The following is a 24311-nucleotide window of genomic DNA, read 5'->3' on the forward strand; positions in this document are numbered from 1 at the left end:
ACATCTTCTAAGTGATGTGTCATGTTAAGAATGGGAACATAGGCATTTTATTTACTATGAAAAACCACCAGTGAACCTACACATCTTCTCAGTGATATGTCATGTTAAGAATGGGAACATAGGCATTTTATTTACTATGAAAAACCACCAGTGAACCTACACATCTTCTCAGTGATATGTCATGTTAAGAATGGGAACATAACTCATAAATATGGAAAAAAAAAGTTTTCTTTGGGGACTATTTGCCTTATAACACTCTATACGTCTCTCTCCACCATTAACAGTTTTTTTTTTATACATAACAGCCCAAATGTTTCTCTTAAAACTGTCATAGAACAATGTCTCAGGCATCATTTTCATAACCATAAACCATGTAATTATTTTCTGTGATGCAGCTTTTACAGGCATTACACTTTTTAGACGTCTTGTTCCACCATCACCACTACTGTGAACCATTCTAGCTCAGCAGTTTACATAGAACCAATCATTTCACATCAAAAACCACTATGAATGACTTTGTTTATATCTCAAAAATTTTGAAAAATGGGTGGACTTCCCCTTAAAGTTGGTCAGGGCTGACAGATGCTGAATTTCTCTACGAAGCTGCAGTGCACAAGTTTCAGTCCAGGTACGTTTTTACTCAAGCTGGTTTTGACAGCCAGTTAACGTGTGGTTTGATGCATTAGTAACTACACGTTTATTGCAGCGTGGCTTCACGAGCCAACTCTGCACAGTGCAAACCTAGTTTTCTCTCGTGCACAAGTCAGTAAAAGACATTACAACGACTATAAATGTGTGAAAGCGAAAGCAAGAGGACCCTTGAGTTTTACTCCACACAGCCTACAAACCAAAGCCCCAGTCAAGCTGTAAGGAACCAAACAGCACAGCAACCATTCTGAAAGTTGTCGAGGCTGAAGTTGGCCTCCTACCCGCCGGCTTCGTGCTCGAATTTTCCCGTTCCACCTTAAATGGTGCAAAACTGGAACAAGAAGCTGACGGATAAGAAGGTGACTTGAAAGTTGGACGCACACGCGCGCACGCGGTCTCAGCCTTTACCTCAGCACTTTGCCCACCGCCTGCAGGACCATCTTGCAGCTTAATCCGTTTTTGGCAGCGCGCTGGTTGAGAGCGCCGTCTCCGGGTATGGTGTGATCGCCCACCATGGCTCAAACGCGCGCTCCTGCGTCTCTTACTGAACTCTCCTCACGACCTTCTCAGACCTGACGCGATCGCGCGACTCGGACTGAACCAGCGCAGATTTTCTCACTCATGTTTCATTTCGGCAGAAGCGCGCGCTCATTGGGCCGCCTGCCCAACTTCCAGCCAATCGGAGAAAAGGGTGGGAGGGGCCAAGAGGTGCAGAGTGCCAAAACAAACCTTTGCAGCAACTGAGAGACACTTCATAAGCACAAGTCTTATAAATGTAGTTCTGCGTTTTACTGAGGGACGGATTGTAAGGTAAAGAAAGAAGACTTAAAAAAAAATAATAATAATAATAATAATAAAAACAACTTCTGCTGACCTGCTTCAGCCTAAAAATATGGAATATATAATATGCAGCCAAAAGTTTATACACCAACATAAAAACAAATAGATTCTTATACAACTAAATCCAAAAACAGCTTAAGATAATTGTTTTTTTTTTCTTTTTTGTTACTTAAAAAAGATCTTGGAACTGGGTACGTAGGGGGTAGAGGGGGGGGTCTTTAATTGCGTTCTGCACTTCAGCTCCTGGATTGTTTTGCTGTTGCTCCCTTTGGAGCTTTAGCATCTTATTTTAGACTAAAAGGATCCAAAATGGAGAAGAACAGCACAAACATTTCCTATGCTGGATGTACTAAGAAATTCCAGTGCAATTCTACTGGTGGAACTTCAGAAGTTTGTAGTTTTTGGTCCTGATTCTTGGGCAGGTTTTTTTTCCCCTTTATTATTATTAGTTCAGTGATATTTTAGGCTACTGCACTGTCCTCTTTGCAGGATTGCCACACAATGCAACTATTTGTTCCCATTGAATGCAATTAATAAAAGAACTGCAGAAGAAATTATGAAGGGTATCTCACAAAGCAGAATTCCTTCGTTTAAACAGATCATTGAAGCTCAATGTTAAGCCTGTCCAACAGGAGAAGAGCTGGGGCACATTTTTATTTATTTTAATTTTTTTATTATTTACAAACCTGAACTTTGGACATAAATTATCTGGTTGACTGAGAAATCCGGCTTTGCGGAATACAGCCCTGGAAACTGAATTTTCTTATGCACTTTAAATAAACAGAGACAGATGGTTAGATACACTCACTGAGCACTTTATTAAGTACACCTACCTTGTATCTACACTCTTACCATATAGGAGCACTTTGTAGTTCTACAGTTACAGACCGTAGTCCATCTGTTTCTTTGCATACCCTGTTGTTAGCCCCCTTTTACCCTGTTCTTTGTTCTTTGGTCAGGAAACCCAGAGGACCACTATAGAGCAGGTATTATTTGGGTGGTGGATCAGCACTGCAGTGACACTGACTTAGTAGTGGTGTGTTAGTGTGTGTTGCGCTGGTCTGAGTGGATCAGACACAGCAGTGCTGCTGGAGTTTTTAAACACCTCAGTGTCACTGCTGGACTGAGAATAGTCCACCAATCAAAAATATCCAGCCAACAGCGTCCTAGAGGACTTGCGGATGACCAACACAGCAGTAGATGAGCTACTGTCTCTGACTTTACATCTACAAGGTAGACCAACAAGGTAGGAGTGTCTATTATAGTGGACAGTGAGTGGACAGGTGTTTAAAAACTCCAGCAGCACTGCTGTGTCTGATCCACTTATACCAGCGCAACACACACCAACACGTCACCAACAGTGTCACTGCAGTGCTGAGAATGATCCACCACCCAAACACTACCTGCTCTGTGGTGATCCTGACTTTTGTTAGGGAGGCTAACAAAGTATGCAGAGAAACAGATGGACTACAGTCTGTAATTGTAGAACTACAAAGTGCACCTATATGGCAAGCGGAGCTGATAAAATGGACAAAGAGTGTAGAAAAAGGTAGGTGTTCCTAATAAAGTGCTCAGTGAGCGTAGACAGATAGATAGAGAATCACTGGAGACTATAATTTCCTTTCCTTCTTCCGCTTTATTCCAAGCAACACTGTCATTTGTTGTGGACGTCCCAGGATTACTCCTCCTCTTTATAACTTACTGGAAGCGGCTTCTATTTATGTAGGAGAATTATTAACTTAAATACGTTCGAAGTGAGCCGCGCAATACTTCCTCCAGGAAATGTTCATCTTTTAAGGGGTCAAGCATCCAACAAGAAAAAACATTATAAGCCCATTTCCACCAAAGTGCAACCCACACCACTGCCTTAACAGTCTGTTTTGACTGTGCAGACATGTTGTGATAATGTCATATGGCTGTACAACAGGCTGGAATTTCCCAGCACTGCTAAGCAGGCATGTTCAGACATGACGCTGACGGCTTCTGCCCGGGGGAAATGGATTTTCAACCCAACGCAGACAGAGACACACTTGTTAGAGACTTGCTGGCTTGTTAACATACACTTCTAAACTCAGTGTATTTTAATTCTCACAATAGAAGAGTTGTTTAATGGCCTAGTGGCCTAATGCTAAAGGCACAGAAGCTGACTCGCCACACCACAGTAGCGTGAGAATAATAAGGTTATTACTGTGCTATATTTACTGAGCCAAAACATGGTGGTAAACAACTTGACAATTTTTCTGTTGATTAGAGCCGTAACGACGCCTGAAATTCAGATTTCCTTTAAAAAAATGTGTCATGGACTAATATCCTAATGTTTTTTTTGGTTCATTACAGCATTTAACATTATAAAACTGCAGTATGTGAAACAAAAGCTGTGCTTTATAGTGTCCCAGCTGAACAGTCCAGTCACAAGCTAATATTTTAGCCCCAAGGTAACACACTAGTTATGACACATCACGATACAATGACATGATGAGCTGCATCCTTACATCCCTACAGCTTGTCATATAGTTTCATGCAGAAGTCAGACACCCTTCATTTATTTAGTTTCCATTAAAATGGCCATTATGTCAGATACAAGATAACCCACTTGCATAATAAAGGAGAAAGTAAAAAGAGAGTTTAAAAGAGTTTAAAATTGGAGCTCAAAACAAAAAATTAAAAGATATGAAGAAAATGGGACTCCTAACAACCTTGCATGACCTAGTAGACCACCAAAACTGTAAATAATAATAATAATAATAATAATAATAATAATACTAATAATACAACTCAACACTATGGGTTTGAAAGGATATGTACGCATATGAACACCAAAACTGAACATCTGAGATGTGCAGTAAGGTGAAGAGCCGAAATTTGTAATTAGGATTATTTGGATTGTGAAAAGCAGAAAATGCAACCAACTTCTCAGACTTTAGAGGTATAGAAAATATCCCTGTAGATTTCTTTGAATTGGGCGTAGTTAGTAGTTAACGAACACGAATGGACTTATTTGTATTTATAATCACCGTAGCTCGTTTCTTGATACGTGTAATCTGCTGTGAGAAACTGACTTCAGCTTCGCGACTTTTCAGTGTTTGACAGTTTCTCATTCACCAACTTCTTGTTCGAATTTTCCCATTCCACCTTAAATGGTGTAGCAGTTACATTCTGGCGCCTCAGGCACTATTTAAGGCGGAACAGGAAAATTCAAACAAGAAGTTTGCGAATAAGAAACTGACTTCAGCCTCGTAAAAGGTCGAACATTGAGAGACATTTTACAAGAAACTATTCTACTTTTGTGGAGAAGTTTCCTGCCAGGGATGCGAGAAAAGCATCTGTTTTCACTGGAAATTAAATAAACAGTGTGGTCACTGACTTTTCCCACAGTATTGTATATAGCAGTAATAGTACCATAAATTATGCTACTAGAGAGGTTTGCAGAAGAAAAAGTACTACTACTTGCTGTCAGGCCTAAAAGACAGCAAAAAATTCTTCTGCAGACCTAAAAGAGAATCAGGAAGCTAATAATAGGGCCCAAATTCTGGTCCAGAATGTGTGCTGAATAGTCGGTATACTTGTGTCCTGCTGTGTGACCACATACCAGCTCTATTTCCACTCAGACATGACTATAGGCTGCAAATACCCATGTACTATAAATACCCCTAATGCAGGAGTGTGGGGGCTGCGTAAGTCGGTTAAATATATTCACATTTTAAAATAGAAACTGTAGGTTAAGCAAGTGGCCACACAATAAGGAAATGCATAATCCAACTATTTGAGTCATCTCACTTGACAGAACTTCACACAGCTTCAATGTTGCTGAAGCCCTATGGTTAAATTCGTCATCAAAAAAGTAGCCATTGGGAAATCGCTTTGAATCATCATGTTCTGCACAGCTGGCCCATAAAACTGCCATCATACTGATCTCAGATCAAGCTGTGTCTGGTTTCTTCCTATGTACCTGACATTAGAGTCAGCCCTTTGCTCAAAGTTGCACAACTCTCTTTAGGTCAGCCTGAAATAAACGTTCAAGGGGAAGAAAAAAAGTTTGGAAAAAGTGAGGTTTCTAGAATGACGTGCGGGAGCGGGTGTCTGTGCACATGATGACAATAACGTGAGACTATGTAATGGTAGGGGAGGGGTCCAGCACTGCTCAGAAAGGCCTCACAGCCTAAGTTTGTCCAGGGGGCATGAGCAGAGCCAGGTGAACAGACGCAGGCAGAACAGAGGCCCCTTTCACTATAGCTACAGGTTTAAAAAAAAAAGTAAAAATTGAAGTGTGCCTACGAAAGCAGTGACGCTACACAGAAGAGAAAAAAAGGGCGGTGTGTGTTTTCTTTGTAACTATAAGTCCTAATAGCTATAGCCTGTCTGGCACCTCATTCTGTCCAAAAATAGACCCAGTCCTAACAGGACCAAGAGTCTTTTTAATGACTTACAGGCCACAGTCATAGAAACACATGCAGATGCTGGGAATGGGTCATACAGCAAAAATAAAATATTTATGTATATTTTTTATATATGTATTTATAAATAAATACAAGAAAAATATTATTCAGAAAGTAACAATGGTATAAAGGCCATGTCTGGGGGGTATGTGACTTAAGTTAGTCAAAGTTAGTCAAAAGTAAAACACTTTTATTATAAAAGATTGTTTTAGAGAAGAAAAAGTAACATACCAAACTATTAGAGCACTCTGGGGGTAGGTTCACCACAGTTCGGGAACCACTGCTCTAGACAGACATATTTCCAATACCTGTAATATAGAGGGTGATTCAAAAAGATTCATCCAATTTCAAAATGATTTATTTCACTTGTAAATCATTACAGAACAATGCAGTTTTAAGTGAGTTTATTATGTTATTTTACAACCTCCTCCAGCTGTACGGACATCAACGCGACAGTCAGCTCTTTCAATGCAATTTCGAAGATCATCTGAGGTTGTGGAACCAAAGCCGAACGCTCTGAGTTGTAGGAGGTTCACTGCCGACGAAAATCATGTTGCACAGTTATGACAGATTCACTGTTATTGAAGTGGAGACCGCAAAACGCTTTCTGCTCAGGGGTCTCCATCTCCTCTCAGACTGAAGGGAGCCATCTTCCGGTGACAGCCCGAAACTTTATGACCCCCTCTTTCAATTGGTATGTGATTGGTTCCTAGGCGCGTCACGGTTGGAAAAATATGACACCTTGAAACTGGATGAATCTTTTTGAATCACCCTGTACTCTTGAAAGAATTTAGTGATATCATTATCACATCACGAAAATTATAACATTGTTATAAGGCTGATCTGTAGTAGACAACAGAGAATGCTGTAGAATTGTTAAGTTTTGCATAAAGTCCTTATTTAACACTAGTTCGTTTTAAACCATCCCTTTGACTGCACTTCCAAACAGTGAGTCATAATTTTACTTGTATCAATTAACTAATGCGAACACAGTGACAATCGTCCCCTACTATGTGTTTCACCCTCACTAGACACTGGATTGGTTTACAGATTTCACATTCAGTTTCTTCTCACTCTAATAAGTCTACATTTTCATCATACTAAGCTAAAATTTTCACAAGGCTGTCTCCAGATGGTCTTGTGACAAGACCAAATTTGGCCCTGCAAGGCTAGCGCTACTGATGCTAGCTATGGTCTCACTGTAGTTCCATGTTTGAAGTTAAACCAGCAGAGCTGATGAAGTAAAAAACAGCACAAAGAATTTAGTGTTTGTTAAACTGTTTTGCTAAGACAAGTTAGTAATCATCCTTTCTGGGGTCGTGTTTTTATCTTTGGCTGTCAAAGCAGTTCCCTGTTAGTTTCGCCAACACTTTGAAATAGTCGTAAATATGTAGTAACTATATAACATAGAAGCTAGTTTGTGTGGGACAACCAGCTAGGATTGGGTAGTTTGTAAACCAGGCCCGGCATTGACTACGCTTCTCAGATTATGAGTGCTGAACTAAGATCTGTCCCTCTCAGTAAAGTCAAAGTAAATAAGATCCTAGATCAGCAATTCTACTCTGAGAAGCTTTGTGAATATGGGCACTCAACCTACGTCTTAACTAATCTACAATGCATACAGCTGGTGCAACTGGCCACAGGAGGTCAAATGCTTAGAAATGTGGACTAAAATTGTAACCGTTTCTCCAGCTCCTCAAACACTCACCATGCTAAACCTTGACCAGATATATCAGAGATACAGCTGTGTGAAATACACTTCTGTTCTCAGGACACAGTGCATTTCACAGCAGACAGGTTGTGAGTACAGTGGAGTACCTGTGAAACAGAGTGCTGAGAATTCCTCGAGGCTGCTCCACACTGCTCTCATCAACTGCTGGATCTCCCTCTGCCTCCGCCATCTTGGCATTCTCAGTGCATACCTCCAAATTTGCAGGAGCAGTCCTTTCCCAAATTTCTGTCTTACGCTTTGACAGAAACCAACAAACACGTTTCTACACCACACAGACAGTCAATTCATAACCAAGTGCTCTGCAATGCCACAGTTCCGGGGCAGAGAGCTAAACTCTGTCTGCGGCGTCTGGATAAGTCTCTTCTTTGCCTGAACTGGATGATAAGAGGGTCGTCAGTAGGCCTAGTCCTCACAGATTAGTGTACGTGACCTCACTGTGTCTGAAGAGTGACCAGCACAATTCATGAAGAAAAAAATAAGTGTTTTCTGCTTTATAGCAAAAGCACAGCAACAATCAACATTTTGTGTAAAATTAAGTTATTTTGTGTTAATTATGGCAAATATTGTTTTTCCCTGCTTTTTGGGCCTATTAAGACAATATATTACAGGCAAGACAAAACATAAACACACACACAAATATAATACAATCATGGTTTCCATTATGTTTTCCATTGCATGCAATATTACTATTAGAATTACCATGTTTTATAGTTGCATTTTAACATCTAACCAGGGACTAGAGACAAAAATTAGCCCTTGGGGCTAACCATGGCGGTTCTGTTTATTACTGAGCACTGTCCCTGACAAATAAATTAGTCAACTAAATATGACTGTTTACCTAAAAGACTGAATGCATTGCTCTATGTAACTTAATAGGTGATCTACTATGGCTTTCTGTGGTCTCAAAATGGCTTTAATTTGATCTATTGATGGTAAAATGCTGAGTGGCACGCTGTGAGGTGCTGAGAAATTGAACAGTGCTTGAAGTTGCTGAGTGCCACCACACAGTGTCGGTGCCAGTGTGTGTACCTCCATTAAAAAAATCAATGGTTTCGAATTTTTGGGTGCTGCTCAACTACACGGCGCATCCAGGGTGCAGTGGCCTTAAGTGCATAACAAATTAAAATGATCATTTTATTTACCACTATCACAGTTCTACTTTTAGTTTGTTTTAGTTAGTCACTTATTTATTTTATCAAGTTACTTTAATTGGCTAGTTCACCGTTTTCTATTAGCATGAAAAGCAGCAGCAAGGGCAATATGCACTCACTGAACTCAGTAGCCGAGCTACAGAGAGCAGAGTGGAGGGTTGAGGAGCTTTTGGAGCTACAGGCCCATCTGAAGAGAAGACCGCCTCGGCAGGTACCCCATTTATCATCGACCTCATCTGAATACCGCTAGTCTCTCTTAAGTTTCACAGTACTAACTTGTCCTGCCAAATATCATACAACCCTCTTATCATGTTGTAGGGTGTTCAAGAAATGTTCACATAGTGGATTTAAGTCTGCGTTCTTTTCAGCATTTATTCACTGGGATAATATTGTTGAGGAGTCTCATTGTAGCGGGTGAGGCTAGGAGCCACCCCTGAGTGTGCGTGAGCAGTGAGACAGGAGCTGTGAGCTGGGTGGTTAATGAGCTTTTAGAGAAAGAAAATTGCTTATGTACGGCGTATCTGTGGCCAACAACAGCTGGAAAATAAAGCACCACGACTTGCGTGAAGCTGTGTCTCTATATATTCTGCACTAGGGTGGGAGATATGGCAAAAATATTAAACTGCGATAGTTGAAGACATTTTCATGACGCAGGATATGTATCATGATTGTTTTTCTGAGGTCTGACAAGTTGGAAAAGACCATCTCAGCACTGCCACATGTAAATATACAAATGATTTTTGTTTAAACTTTAGATTTAGTGCAGCGCACTACATCAATCAAAAATAATTAATTATGCTCTGTTTTTAAGTTGGTTGTCATAACATGCTCAGAAAAACATTGCACCCTCCTATTTGACATTAAGCGTTTTTCTCATCACAAGTTAAGTGCCTCACAAAATGAGGTGTCTTAGCTATTTCAGTTTCTATGGCTGTGTAGAAAGCAGTGCATTTTGCCGTGCTGAAGTGAGGCGACAGATGCCCCCATGAGCTTATAATGTATTTTACTAAACTACAATTTATCTTCATTTTCCGTATGTGAATATTGCTCTTTTGAAGACCTTTGTAAATGAAATGTGTTGTGGTTTAGACCACGAAGCTTCCGAATACTAAATATGCACTAACTGAAACATGCTTCACCACTGATGCCCTCATCACCTGATGTCCTTATTTAAGCGAGGAACTTAGGAACTCTTTGGAGCCAGACGTAAGGACAGACCACAAAATGCACAGAAAGCATGTCCATTTCACAGTCAAGCTTCCAGCATTTAACTCCGGAATCACTTGCGGACCTGTGGAATCCTTATGGTCCATCCCACCGCTACATAGTTCATCTCATGCTTCATCATGTGCTTTATATATGAGCTGTAATGTAAGCTTGTTCATCACAGGATCACCCCAAAAAAATAAAAAAAATCTAATTGTACAGTAAGTTCCAGTGAAAGCCCCATTCCTCTCCACCAATATTCAAAGTGAAACACTTGTACATTGTTTCTGAAAACACCACCAAGATATCTTGCTGTTACGTAACATGTCTGTCCATCGTGGCCACCCTTTGGTGCTGTGGGAATATTATGGGTTAAAGTTCGGCCCCTGGAGGTTAGCACTTTCACCATTTCCTGTCCCTGAAGGACTAGAAGAACAAAAAAAAGACGACGAAAGGAATTTGCACTGTATTGTGTGCTACTCAGAGTCATTTCCTTTCCTAGGACGTTTTCATATACACAATCAGCTTTCCTGTGTTTATGTGCGGTCTCGATAAGGACCTGCACAGGCTCTCGGCTTGATGGGAAGCTGCCAGTGCACCTTCCTCAAATATTATTGCTAAAGAGAGGGCTGTAGACTTCCTGAGAAAAGAATGGCTAAGCTGAGGAGACTGAGGCTGTGTGCTACACCTGTGACACCGTACGCATATTTATTACAACCAAAACAACAGATGCCAGGCCTGAAATGATACAGCAGTATTTCAAAAAGACAGCTTCAGAGTGTGGAAACATTTCCATTGTCTTTAACCATAAATTACAGTTGCTATAAATTAATCTGAGGTTGTCTGTGGCTGGTATTTTAGAAAACTCTTGATCTAATGCCACTTTATCTTGCTAGTATTTTAACTGTAAATGTACAGAATCTTTTTTGTCTATAGTAACTGATGACCAAGTCTGTCTACCTCTACAGTAGGGCACGACCGATATGAAGGTTTTATGGCAGATACCAGTTTCAGGGGGGCTAAAAATTCTGATGTCAGCCAATATAATTGTATGTTTGTATTTTAGATTTTAAGTTAATACTCCAATAGTTTTAGTTCAACAGTGCTTTAACTCAATTAAACTCAATTAAACAGAAACTCAGTATACAGTATCCCTGAGGTGGAGCCACACCTCATGCTTTTGGTTTCTGCTGATCACCTTTTCCATTTCACTTCTCTTCAATAAATGAATTGTTATAACATGTTTATAAAATAGGTGTTACATGTTAAGCCAGTATTGTTACAAATAAATTATCGCTGTGTTATCAGCAAAGTTATCAGCTGACTTATATTGGTCAGGTTGTACTCCAGACTCTAGAAATGATTAAAAAAAAATAAATAAAAAAAAAAAAAAATAAAAAAAAAAAATGAAGAAAGAAAGAAAGAAAGAAGAAAACTAAGCAGCTTACCATCACCAACAGCTAGTGTCTTCATAGCATGGCAGCACAGTACACTGTTTGTCATTTCCACAGATCAAAACTTTGCCTCTCTAAAATAGTAAGTTTACAAATGAAGGAAAAAAGGGCTTTACTTTTTAATGAAATTAATCTAATAGGATTTGATTCCAAGTACTTTTAAACTATTTCTATTGGTCCATTCATCCGGTGTAAAAATAAATAAATGAATAAATAAAATAAATAAATATTGATTGTCAAAAATGGATACAAGGTTTTGTTCAGACAGCAGCAAACTGTAATTGCAGAGTGTATTGCTATCACAATATGCAAAACTACAAATCACAAAACTAGTGTTCTGTCATCACTCAGCTCACAGGACAATGTAAAGCAGGGGTGTCAAACTCATCCACTAAAAGTGCCATATTAAAAAAATCTCTGCAAATCTGTAGGCCAGCTGTGTTTATTTCATTTTTACCTAACATTTTGCCATGGCCTGAACTGGCCACTGTTTATTCAAAATATACCAAAACTGCAACAGATAAACAGGCACTGAATACTTAAAAAATAATTCTAAACAAAAATAAATAGTTTTAGGTAGTTTTAAAACTGCCTGTTTGTTTGAACTAGACACCAAGCATCTTTTCTTTTTATGTAACCACTGGCTCATAGATTGTTGTTAGGGGAAGGGGGTCCGAACGCACACTATGTTGCAGTGCATGCTGGGGACTGTAGTGCATTTTAGGGTGAAATGGGTTAATAAGAATAGATAATTAAATTTGCGGGCCGAATAGGACTGTGTCTCGGGCCTGACTTGGCCCGTGGGCCTTCTGTTTGACACATGAGATGCAAAGAATGCCATCAAGACAAAAGAAGCAGATTTGCATAGCTGTGCTACAAAGGAATTTGACATTGAAGCAAAAAGTGGACAGCAAACAAAACAAAAACAAAGCAACCCTCATTCTGCACATGCAAGTCCCCCCAGTCCTCCAGAAAGAGTGAAGGAGAAAGAGAGAGTGAGTTGAGTTCACGGAAACACAGCGCGCACTTATCGGCTTATCACCCTGTCCAGGACGCAGAGAACACCTGAGGAAAAAAAGAAGAACACATCGCCTTTCCTGCAGCAGCTCTTTTCTTCTCAAGTCACTGCTTAAGGATGCTTAACGTAACCGATAGCAAACCACTGAGTGTAATTGGGACACGCTTCACCACAGACGCCCTAATCACTTGACGTTCTTATTCAAGTGAGGAACTTCTTAACTCATTCAGGCCAGAGAGGCTAACCACAACATCTAGCACCCAAAAAGTCCACATAATTTCCTTAAAAATATATCAACAAAGCTTCACTTAACTCACTCAAACCGCATCCAGCTCTTTAGGTTGCACAGACTAGTCAGTGTGGTTCAGGACACAGAGTAAACTTGACATTTGGACGAACAATTCCTTTAAAAATGTGACAGCAATACATGCCGAACTGGTGAATCTGAACACATATGTATGAAGTTAAATTGGCCTATATTATCAGATACCAGAACTTATAGCCCCTTGCAATCAGTATTGGCCACAAAATTTCAGTCGCACCCTAATTTACACTACAAAACATAAAACTGATATTAAAACATAAAACTAGAATAACCTCACCTATTCAGAGAGTACGAGCCAATCCTTCTAAACCTCATCCCAGCAGAGAAGGCTTGGATGAAACGATCCAGATTATTATCCCAAAAAAAAGATCTATCCAAGATAGTGGCAGAAGAGCATCTTGTAGGTAATAAATGAACAGTAACACAAACTATAAAAGTAAAAGAGTTTAGAACATCAAGAGTAGAAAGCAGACAAAACAACAGTTTCCTTTGGATACAACACGAGTGGTGTGGTGAGCACACATGCAACCTAAGTTAACTGAACAAAACAATCCAATTAAGATAATTAATCCTAATGTTTTCCCCTTTCACAGTGTTATCTTAAAGGGGAATTCCATCAAGGTTTCAAAACGTCAATCGATAAAAATGTGAAGTAATTCAGAGTGGTTTGATGCGAATTGGGTCACTGCAGAGAATTATCAATTAAGATATGTTTACAGTGGTGGTGACAGGAACCAGGGGTCGCAATATTTACAAAATTTGCAAATATAGCCCTTTTATTGTCTATCCAAAATGACCAATGAATCAACACTTTTCTTTTGGGTTCTTATATGTAATGTTTACAATGGTAAAATGACAAAAATAAGTTTTCTATCTGGACTATTTTAGCCTCCCTATATTGCATCTTATTCAGAAAGCAGTGCAGGCTGAAACATTCCTTATAACTTTAGTGTGAGTGGGTGGGCTAACCTGCTGAAAAGGAGGATACATGTGTAATATATATATATATACACGCGCACATACACATACATTATATATATATATATATATATATATATATATATATATATAGATACACATACACACACACACACATATATATCATATCCAAAAATCCAGATGTCGGAAATGATCAGATCTTCTGTCAGGCCTTTCCTCTTAACTGCTTCTACAAAACACCCAAAAACCCAGCTTCACATTGTTGTCGTTATGTGCATGATGGGCTGCTGCTGTAGCGTAAGGTTGCTGCTCTGTAGGCCTCTGTAGCCAAATAGAAGCAGGCAGACAGAGCCCAGGCTAAGAATAGAACTGGACATGCCTTAACCCCTCACTGCCCTGACTCTGCTTACACTGCAAAACTAATTACATCGCTTTTGCTTTCACACGCTGGCAGTAAAAGACTCTTTTAAAAGATTTTATTTGTGAGGGTTTAAACTGAACTCTGTCTGCATATGTGCGAACGCACATACTGAAAGTTTTGTTCTCAGAACTAGAGAAGACCATCCCTCAGCACACACACTGGAGACTTTGTTCAGCATGAACAGTGAGCCTGAGGTTTGGTTTAGAGGTGTGGCCTTTCACACAGCTCCACCCAAACCAGCCTGTGGTATAAAGCCAAATACAGCAAATTTTAGCTTTGGCAGCACTCAAACCGCCCACTGGAGAGCAGAGAAAAACTCCCAGAGTACAGGCCGGGGCCAGCACTACTGTGGAGCTGAACGTGTTTGAGGTGCTACACAGAGAACAACAGCCGCCACATCATCCACTTAAGTCTAAAAGCAGCAGCCTGAAATGTGATTTAGTAGACACATATGTAAATATGCTTTTTTGTGACATCACAAAAACAATGAAGGTGAAAAATACTGTTTTTGCAGTTTAATTTCCTTATATGAACTGTGTGGACTAGAAAGTGAATCAAACGTTTTGAAAATCAATTAATTTTTTTTTCCAAAAAAGGAAATTTACATTTTCCATGAAATAGGCCCTTTAACTCACAAGTGTGAGGCAAGCATGTGATTAAGACATGCTAATAGGTGGAACATAATCTTCCATTACTTGTTAGCTACATTCGTCACTTACCTACAGTGCAAAGCTAAAGAAGCAAACTCTGGGCACCAAATATGTCATAGGTGATCAAATGCATTTTGGGGGGAAACTGCACAAATCTGATTTTTCAACAAACTACTTATTTAAATCTGCACTGAACCTACACTTGTATTTTGTAATAGCCAATCCCAACTTTGTTATTTCAATCATGTTTTTCCTCAGTGTGGCAAGCTCATCCCTCACATACCCTGTTTACCATGACACAGATTCCAAATACAGAGCAGAGCTAATGACTTCCACACCCTGGAAAACAGGGAGGATTAACCATGTACATAAACTCTTCTGCCATCCCCACTGCATATAGCTGCTTTTAGCAGCCCTTCATAAGAGTCCTTACAGGCGTAATGAATATATGAGGAAATCAAACAAAATGTTACAATTTGAAGTTCTGCTCCACAGTGCTGGATGTGAACATGGAGAGCTGCCATGGCTTTGACACAACAGCCACAGTGTGAATACAGCTACAGCTGCTATCGTCAACTGTACTTCTACTACAGTGGAACCACATGGTCCTACTTTTCAACTCTTTATTCAGTTACGATCACTGACAGGAGCAAACATTTCACCAAATTAGGGATTTTGGTTAAACTCTATACATCCAACCATTTGTGAAGGCAAGTCCTGGATGATCTTGAGCATAATCCCATTAATATATTAGTAACAAGTGTATTCGCTAATTAACAAAAGGTGTAAATATGTGACTACATAAGGATTCTGTAAGGAAGCAAGGTCTTGTGATTCTACAGGAATCAAACACATAATATTTTAGTCTGCGTTCAGAATTATTAAAAAAATATCAAGGAACACTAGAAAATTTATTTACACAGCAGCATAAAAATATTTTTTTCTGAATATTTACATTTGCACTGGCAAAAAATAATATTTTGGTGAGCAAAACCATCTTAAATCTAGTCAGTATGTGTCGTATTTCTGATCTTGAGATTTTGTGTTGTAAGAATGTAAGATCAACCTATTTGTAGGCAATTTTTGACTTTTTTCTAGACATATTTTGGACTTATATTTCTAGAATTGTTCCACTGGCAGACAAATTTTGCTCAGATTTTTGTTTCAAGGCATAGTTCAGATATTTTTCCTTGTTTCAATAATAATTCTTGAAAGAAGCAACATTCTGCCAAGAGAACAATCATTCCAACAAATAAAATGATGTATATTAAGTAAGAAATGTCTAGAAATAAGTTAGATAATCCTTTAATATTCTAACGTACATCTCTCTCATCATCATCATCATCATCATCATCATCGTCATCTTCGTCATCGTCATCGTCATCGGCGTTAACCGCTTAGTCCAGATAGGGTCGCGGTAGCAGTTGGGAGAGCAGAGAATCCCAGATGACCCTGTCCCCTGCAACTTCCTCCAGCTCATTCCCGGGGACCCCAAGCCGCTCCCAGGCCAACTTGGAGATATAATCCCTCCAGGAGATATAATCCCTCTCAATGCGGAGGAGTAGCGGCTCTACTCCGAGCTCCTCCCGGATGGCCGAGCTCCTCACCCTGTCCAATAGAGTGTAGCCCGCCACCCTGCGAAGACAGCTCATTTCCGCCGCTTGTATTCGCGATCTCATTCTTTCGGTCATTACCCACAGCTCATGACCATAGGTGAGGGTCAGGAAGTAGACCGACCGGTAAACAGAGAGCTTCGCCTTATGGCTTCACTCCCTCTTCACCACTACAGTCCGGTACAGTGACCGCACTACTGCTGCCGCCTGTCCCAGACTGCGGTCGATCTCACGATCCCTCTTCCCATCACTCGTGAACAAGACCCCGAGATACTTAAACTCCTCCACCTCTCTCGTAATGAGAAAAATGAGATACGTCGATTAGATTTAAAAAGATTTCACTTGCCAATATATTTTTTGCAGTATGAGAATTTTATTAAGGCCACACTTTATGGATTATTTATATTACTATAATTAATGATAGCATTCCAAATTCAATGCAGTTGAACCTTCAGATTGATGCATCACAATTAATTAACATAACCTATATTACATACATCAACGGGTTCTAGTGTCTTTTTCAGAAACAGTTCTGGCCAAGGACCTCGAGAAGCACAGCGCTACATAAAACACAGCCTCTGACAGGCAGGGCTAGATGGCATACTAGAGCCGAAGATGAATACAACCCCCGTCCCCTTCTGATGACATCACGGTCAGGGTCAGTGCTTCTTTGCTGCATCACTGCATGCTAATCCGCCGCCGCGAGGCATGCGAGCCACATGAAGATTTCCCCTGGCATAGCTAAGGTTAGGTTATGATGAATGAGCCTCGGTGGCTATTCTGTCAGAGCGCTCAACCATTGGAGCGCAGGGTCCTTTCAGGGTGAGCAGAGCCGCCATCCTTCAGGCTAGTGAGTTCCACCTCTAGAGCATTCTTCCATTATGTAACTAAGGGAGTGGAGGGAGTCATTCTTCGCCTTATTAGCTGGAGCTCTTGCTGTTCTTCTTCTTCTGTTACAGAAGAATTCTAAGCACTCTGCACCTTACCTACTAGCGATTTTACAGCAAAACACTGACCACTTTTGAGCTGGATGATTATTATAACCTGTCAAATACAAATGAGTTGTACTCCTAGATACAAGGCTTTGCTCTACAGCAGTGCAGTAATGTTGCATATTGTTACGAACTTGTTATTTCAGGCCAGATCAGCCCACAAGCAGATGACCCCATCCTTCATTCCAATTCAAATGCACACAACTTTTAAAAGGCTTGGCATAATTCAGTTATAACTAGGAATGCTAGATTTGAATCATATCAGTATCAGCAGATATGAACATTATTGGTCGATGTGTCTTATCAATAGTTGACAATGTGTTTACAGAAAAGCAGGTGACGCTGAGTTACTCAGCTTAAAAACAACATTATCCTAGAACTAAGCGTCAAAAGACTTTACAATTACTTGTAATAGCAGTGAAAAAGAGAAACAATGATTAAAAACTAGGGATGCACGGATATGACTACCTGATCCTTAAGTATTGGCTGATACCAAGTACTAATATCGATATTAACTTAAGTCCTAATTTTTACTTCCACTTTTAATTTTAAGTAAAAGCTGTGTTCTTTGTCACTAACAAAAGATACTAAGTTTGAATGAATGGCATCAACTCACATACGTAGTAAATAAACAATAAAAGGTTACTCTTATATGTTTATGTTGCTGTATAATTAAATACAGAACTGCACAATACCCAGATAAACCTGTGGTGCATATACATACATATACATATACATATATATATATATACATACATACACAGACACACACATATACAGTCATTCATGCTGTGAATGTAGTAGTCGTGCTGCGGATTCCTCGGCTTGGTTGAAGGAAAAGGCCGCGAGACCCCATCGCTGTGATGAAACTGACTGACGGAGGTGCACTGCTGGTGGGGGGCTTGGGACACATGCTGCTATGCTTAAGGCTAAAGGCTGTCATTACCCTAAGAGACTGGCAGTTCCTTTCATAAGTTTCTCCAATGTTCACTTCCTTCAATAACAACCTGGACTAACGTTAATTCAGGCTGTAACTGACTATGCAGCAGGAGATGAGGGATTACTCAAAGAAGTCTGACTAAGCCATTTAAGTAAGGGGCTCCTGTTAGCATGGTTTATGCTGTTTCTACATTGAGTTATCTGGTGTATTTGTGTACCAATGAAACTAGTACCTTAGGAAGCATGCTAGCTGGTATTATCACCTGCTGCTACTGCCTTTCAACAAAATACTGGAGTTACAGATTTTGCCACGAGCATTTTACTGCTGCTTGTTGACCCACATCACCGGTGTGTTGTTAAGTTCCATCTATTGACATCCATGCACTGGTCATTCAGTGGTGCGCATGTGCATCAAAATTGCTTCAGTAAGTGGTATCAGTACCCTCATCACTGATACGGTATTGGGATTGGTGCAACTCTATTAAAAATGCAGTTTATTTTCTTTGCTCTCCTGTGCTGGTCAGTGCAGATGCATTCAAACAGTTAAAGAGGCAGCAAATAAACAGCATAAATGGTCAAAGTGAACTATCTTACAGATCCTACGAGAAACATCAGACAAACCATCTGTAATCACTGTTCATACCATGTAATATGAGTGGGTTACAACCCGGTTTAAAACCACTTGACTGTAATTAAAACAGTGATTATATTCTACTGATTAAGTTTTATGCCCATTTGTTTGTCCAAGAACAGCAAATTCCATTTTTTTTCTTACTTCAGGGTTAATCTCTGAATGTAGGTTACCAGACTGCAAGACTCCACCGCATATAGATGCTTAGTTGCTTCTTATCAATCAGACTCCCATATAATACAGAGCTCATAAACTGTCTATCAGGTACAATTGACACACTTAGAAGTTGTAAGGGCAACATTGTTGATAATGTCGGCCATAATTAAAATCGCATGTTTCAAAATTGCCATTTTGATATTTAAAAAAAATAGCGTTCAGCTCTAGGTTAGGCCAAGAGTTCTCACTTTATTTAATATATGTTGTTATTTAGGTGCTTCGCTCTTAAACTCCTTGGAACCACAGGTGGCTCCAAAATGCTTCATAACTTCCATATTTCATAAGCTACATTCAAAAAAGTTGGTGTCGTATGAGAGCTGTAACTGTCTTCTTTCCAGTCAAATAGATGGGTAATGTAATTTTAAACCCTCATAACAGAAGAAGCTGAACTCACCATTTTTTTTTGTCTACTGAAAGTCGACCCATTTTCCCACAAATCTGGGCTATAAACTATAAACAGATGGCGTCTCTTTAATGATATACTCTGTAAAAATGATTTTTATAAAATAATACAAAGAGCCTCTAAGATTTTGGGTTTTCAGCAGTAAATTGTAAGCATACAGCAATATGTGTATCATAAAACACATTTTCTGTTAATTTGAGGAGAGCTTTTACAAAAAAAAAATAAATAAAAAATAAAATAAAAATGTACATTTATTTCATGCAGTTACTGAATAATTTGCCTTACGATTTGGTCATGTAAATTCAGATGGAAAAAACCAAAATTGCAAAGATTCCTGACTGGGTCTTCTAGTTTATACTTTGCTGTCTTCGCCCGCTCTGAAAGCGTTGAAGGAGCCGAACCCTCTCGTGTGCCTCTACCCACTCCTTCCTCCCCGTCTCACCCACTTCCTGTCTCCTACACCGCCCAAAATGGCAAACGCACCCACTCCCAAATCACGAGGGGAGGACTGGGAGAGTGTGGTCAGGATTGGCTCATGAGGCAGCTGAGATTAAAGATATGATTAAGAGTGTTGGGTAATTAGCACATAAAAATGGGTGCATGGTTTACAAAATGCAAGAGGTCAAACTGTGTTTTTCTATATTTCTGTATTTATGATATAAAAATAACTTGGCAATACATTTTTGAATGTCAGTTAAAATACAAAAGCTATTAAACCACTTCTGCAGAACCTTTGGACACTATGTACAGTTAATTCTGTGAAACTGCAAAGCATATTCACACAGCAATGTGCACATACTACCCACTACAGTAGGAGGCAAGAACCTCAGATCCAAAGAGGTCATTCATTCAAAGCTCTGGCTCCCTCTGCTGGGCACTGTTAACAGCACACCACTAAAACTTAGATAATATTTGCACATTTACTGACTGGGTACAACTACGCTCTGTCTGATTTACTACACTTCCAACAATGCATTTCTTTTACCACAGAGCCAACAGCTGCAAAGTCAATGGTTCATCAAATGTAGCCATTAGCAAATAAATGAGCTCAAATTTCATAGACTTTCACTGTAAAAGCGAATAAAAAACAACTACTGGGAAGCCTTTATAAATGACTCTATTTTTTATTTATTTATTTATTTATTTTTTTTACATTAAAGGTTATTCTACACTGCTGTAATTATATAATACACAGATTGGTTTGGCTCAAACAAAGAAAAGCTTACAAAAATAACTTGCAATGCCTGCTGCACCACCCTCTAACAAAATAGACCCCTAGAATTTATAATGAATTGATAAAAAGCCCAGTCATTTGTGTACAGGAAACAATTCACACAGCACATATGATTCGCCTTCACAATCTGTCCTCTCCTTACTTGATTGGGATGTGGGAGTCAAGCAGCAGTCATAGAATGTGCACCATCCTAAAAGGCCTCGGACTGCTTGAAGGAGTGACTGAGCCTTAGTTGCTGTGAAACAGTCCTCCCTAATTACAGCCAATCGCCTTTCACACAGCAGCAGCACAAAAAGAGCAGCGCAAAAAAAAAACAAAAGCCTGAGGGAGGGCACGCACAATCCCAAACAAGCCAAACCTGAAAAGAACTCGCAACTCTGGCCCTCTGCGAGCTTGGACAGGATTTTAGGGGGTGTGTGCACATCCGTGTGTGCCTTTATGAACAGCTGAGAGAAAAGCATTTAAAATTTGATCTGATCTTTCATTCAAAAGCACTTTCCCTGAACAAATGGTCTAAAGAAATCATGTTCATTGATGGAAAAAATGAGAACTCTTACATTTAGTGATTAGTGGAGCATAAAATTTATAGTAACCAAAACTGTCAAACTGTCTTCACAAAACCATGCTTCTCCAAAAACGTGGCAAAAAAATGTAATTAATACAGCAAGACTTTATTCCAATCATTGGTCCATTGGTCAAAGGGTGCAGCTGCTGTGTTCAAATGATGTGGACAAACAAAAATGGAAATATATACAGTGCCAACACGCAGAGATACATGTTACAGTGCCATAATGCTTTCTGTAGTTGCTTATCAGTCCTGCACAGCAGTTAGTTTTTTGTATATTTTTGGGAAACCTTACTTATACAACCTGCTTCAGATTAAAACAGAGCAGTTTAATCTGTTCTGAGGTCAAGATGCAAGGGATTTGACCATTTTAAAATACAGCAGCCCTATGCTAACATACTCCCTCCACCATACTTCACAGATACTCCCTCCACCATGCTTCATAGTTTTGGTGTAGGTATAGAGTGTTTTGTATTCGCCCTTTAGATACGTGCTAAACATTTGTCCACAGAGCATGTAGAGGAGCATCCTCTTTTCAAGAAGTTCTTATCCTAAATGTAATCCTACATACATTTTTCCATCAAGAAGCTTGGCTGTTTGAATAATCTGACCAATAAAATACACAGAGTGGGCTGTTTTCTTTTTTTTTTAGATACACCTGTATCTACACTATCAGCTACACCTCTACCACACGTTGTAGTTTTACAGTTACAGACTTTACCCAATTGTTTCCACACAGTTTCTCAGCTCCTTATGCCCCGTTCATCAATAGAAATAGACCACCATAGGACCACCACTGACCAGATATTATTTGGTTGATGGACCTACAAAAACAAAATTTCCAATGAATGGAAATTGACGAACTATACATGCACAAGGTGTACCATCATTGTAGATGCGCCTAATAAAATAGCCAGTAAAAGTAAAAAACATTACCTATTGGTATGACTTGAGATGGAAAACATCACCGATCACGACAGCTATTTGTGCAGAAAGCCAGAAAGAGAAACAAATTTAAAAAATTAAGTTTTTTTTTAAGTAAAAAATATTATATATAATAAAATGTTTTCCGTTTAAGTTAAAAAAAAAGAAAAAGTGAGGCAAATAAAGTATAAGCTTGCTCTAAAGCTTGAAGACACCATTGCGAGGACCACTCCAGTTCCTAATCCCAGAAGCTGTGGAAAGAGACGCAGTGAAAATCCAAAAGTTGGAAGCCGAAAAGGGAAGTGCCCCATCCCTCTATCCCTGTCCACAGCAGCCATGCTGCAGGATTACCCTCACATTAAGCAAAGTGCATTCCACAGCTGGCTCTGCCTTATGCAACATACAGATGACAGTGCACAAGCCAAAGAGGCCTCCATCTCTACCAGCTAACAACACACAGTTCAATATGTACACACTGGTTTACATAAGCTGAAAGAATGCTGCACAGTTGAAGGGCATAACAAGACTAATGTACTGTAACAAACTTGTCAAAGAATATTTGTCAAGACACTGGACAATTACATTAAGGCCTCACAGTGAGCCTTTAAAACAGGTTCCTACCACACTGAAGACAATAAGACAAATGGTAGCTGCAGAGTCTCCGTATAAGAAGACTTCATGCATTATAAGGTCTTGCTGTTGGCCGATGGGATTCTGAGACCTACTTTTCGGGGAGCACTCGCAGGCCAAGGTCTCTCTGAGTTCAGCCATTACATAACAGGGCTGTGAAGTGCACCTGGATAAAGCTCAAAGTGTACCAGTCTGATCAGTGGTAACACATGGACCAGCACTGGCACCAGTCTGAATATTACATTACCCTATGTGCTATCAAATATCGTTTTTCCTCCATTTGCTTAAGTTAGGAGTGTAAATTTTGGCAAATTATATTTATTAATAACTAACCGTAATTAGTAGGAGCAATATATTATTTTTTAAAGTCAATTATACAACAAATAATTCCAGTTCAGAAATATAATTCACTAAGCCACGTTCAAATTCATTGTAAAATCAACTGCATTCTGTGTTTTTGCACCAGTATTGTATTGACCGTGGATGTAGTAGTGATAGGTGCAGCCAAGCATTAGCGCTTACATACAGTAAATGGCCCTAAAGCATATTAAAACATATCCAATATGAGAACCTGGTCTTGTGAAATTGAGGAGCTGACAACTGCAACATGATTATATAACTAAAACTAAATAGCTGACGAAGATATCTAATATACTGAAAGTCCCATATTGTAAAGTTATAAGGTTATATTTACCACTCGTTATTAGCCCAAGGTAAAATGAACATAAATGCCATGACCTGGACTAGTTTTGGCTCAGCAGCCCTTGAAAGCACCACTTCCTTCTCTATAACTCGACACACTCTTGCGTGACTTATTTATTGTTTGTGGATGTTCTTTTTCAAAGTGGTACATTGTTGTCGTTGTGCTACTGTCCTCTCGAAAAGTGGTCCTAAACACCACTATTTTTAGCTGGGTGTGCCTCATTATTTTTGCAGGCCTATCTAGCAGAACTGTTCAACTTGAAAGATAAACCAGTCTATTCAAATAGGACTGTTGTTTATTGGAAATTAAATTAAATTAACTTTTTTTTTTTAAATGATGTTATTAGAACAGCTCATGTTAATCATTTAGATCTCTAAAGTTGAAACAGTGGAAAACAAGTTTAGTAACTAAGCCTAGATAAACAAACCTTTATAATTGACTTGCGATGGAGGAAGTGACTGTTTCAATAGTCAAAGGCAGCTAATTCTTTCATTTTTTATATTCATCTCTACGAGCTAAAATGGCCAATGAGCATAGGTACAAAGTAGGTGTACCTCATAAAATGGACACGCTGTCTTTTACTGAACAAATTATTCAAAGAGCCAAAGTCGTTGATGGAAAATGTAATATTTGTAGGACAA

The 24311-nt window shown here is 39.3% G+C and overlaps 1 protein-coding gene across 3 annotated transcripts in view; it reads right to left on the bottom strand.

Annotated features, from left to right (window-relative positions):
- Positions 1-24311, bottom strand: part of mob2b (MOB kinase activator 2b) — a 55626-nt gene that overhangs the window by 20506 nt on the left and 10809 nt on the right. The window contains exon 1 of one of the 3 annotated variants that reach the window (XM_036584880.1): positions 7743-7985. The exons of 1 other annotated variant lie outside the window; for it this stretch is intronic. In XM_036584880.1, coding sequence (XP_036440773.1) covers positions 7743-7825 — 83 coding nt within the window. In that variant the 5' untranslated portion in view covers positions 7826-7985. Of the gene's footprint in view, positions 1-1056; positions 1257-7742; positions 7986-24311 lie in introns of those variants that run through there. One more of the 3 variants, XM_036584879.1, reaches the window with a different exon arrangement.

This window comes from Colossoma macropomum, unplaced genomic scaffold (assembly GCF_904425465.1).
Source record: "Colossoma macropomum unplaced genomic scaffold, Colossoma_macropomum, whole genome shotgun sequence".
NCBI lineage: Eukaryota > Metazoa > Chordata > Actinopteri > Characiformes > Serrasalmidae > Colossoma > Colossoma macropomum.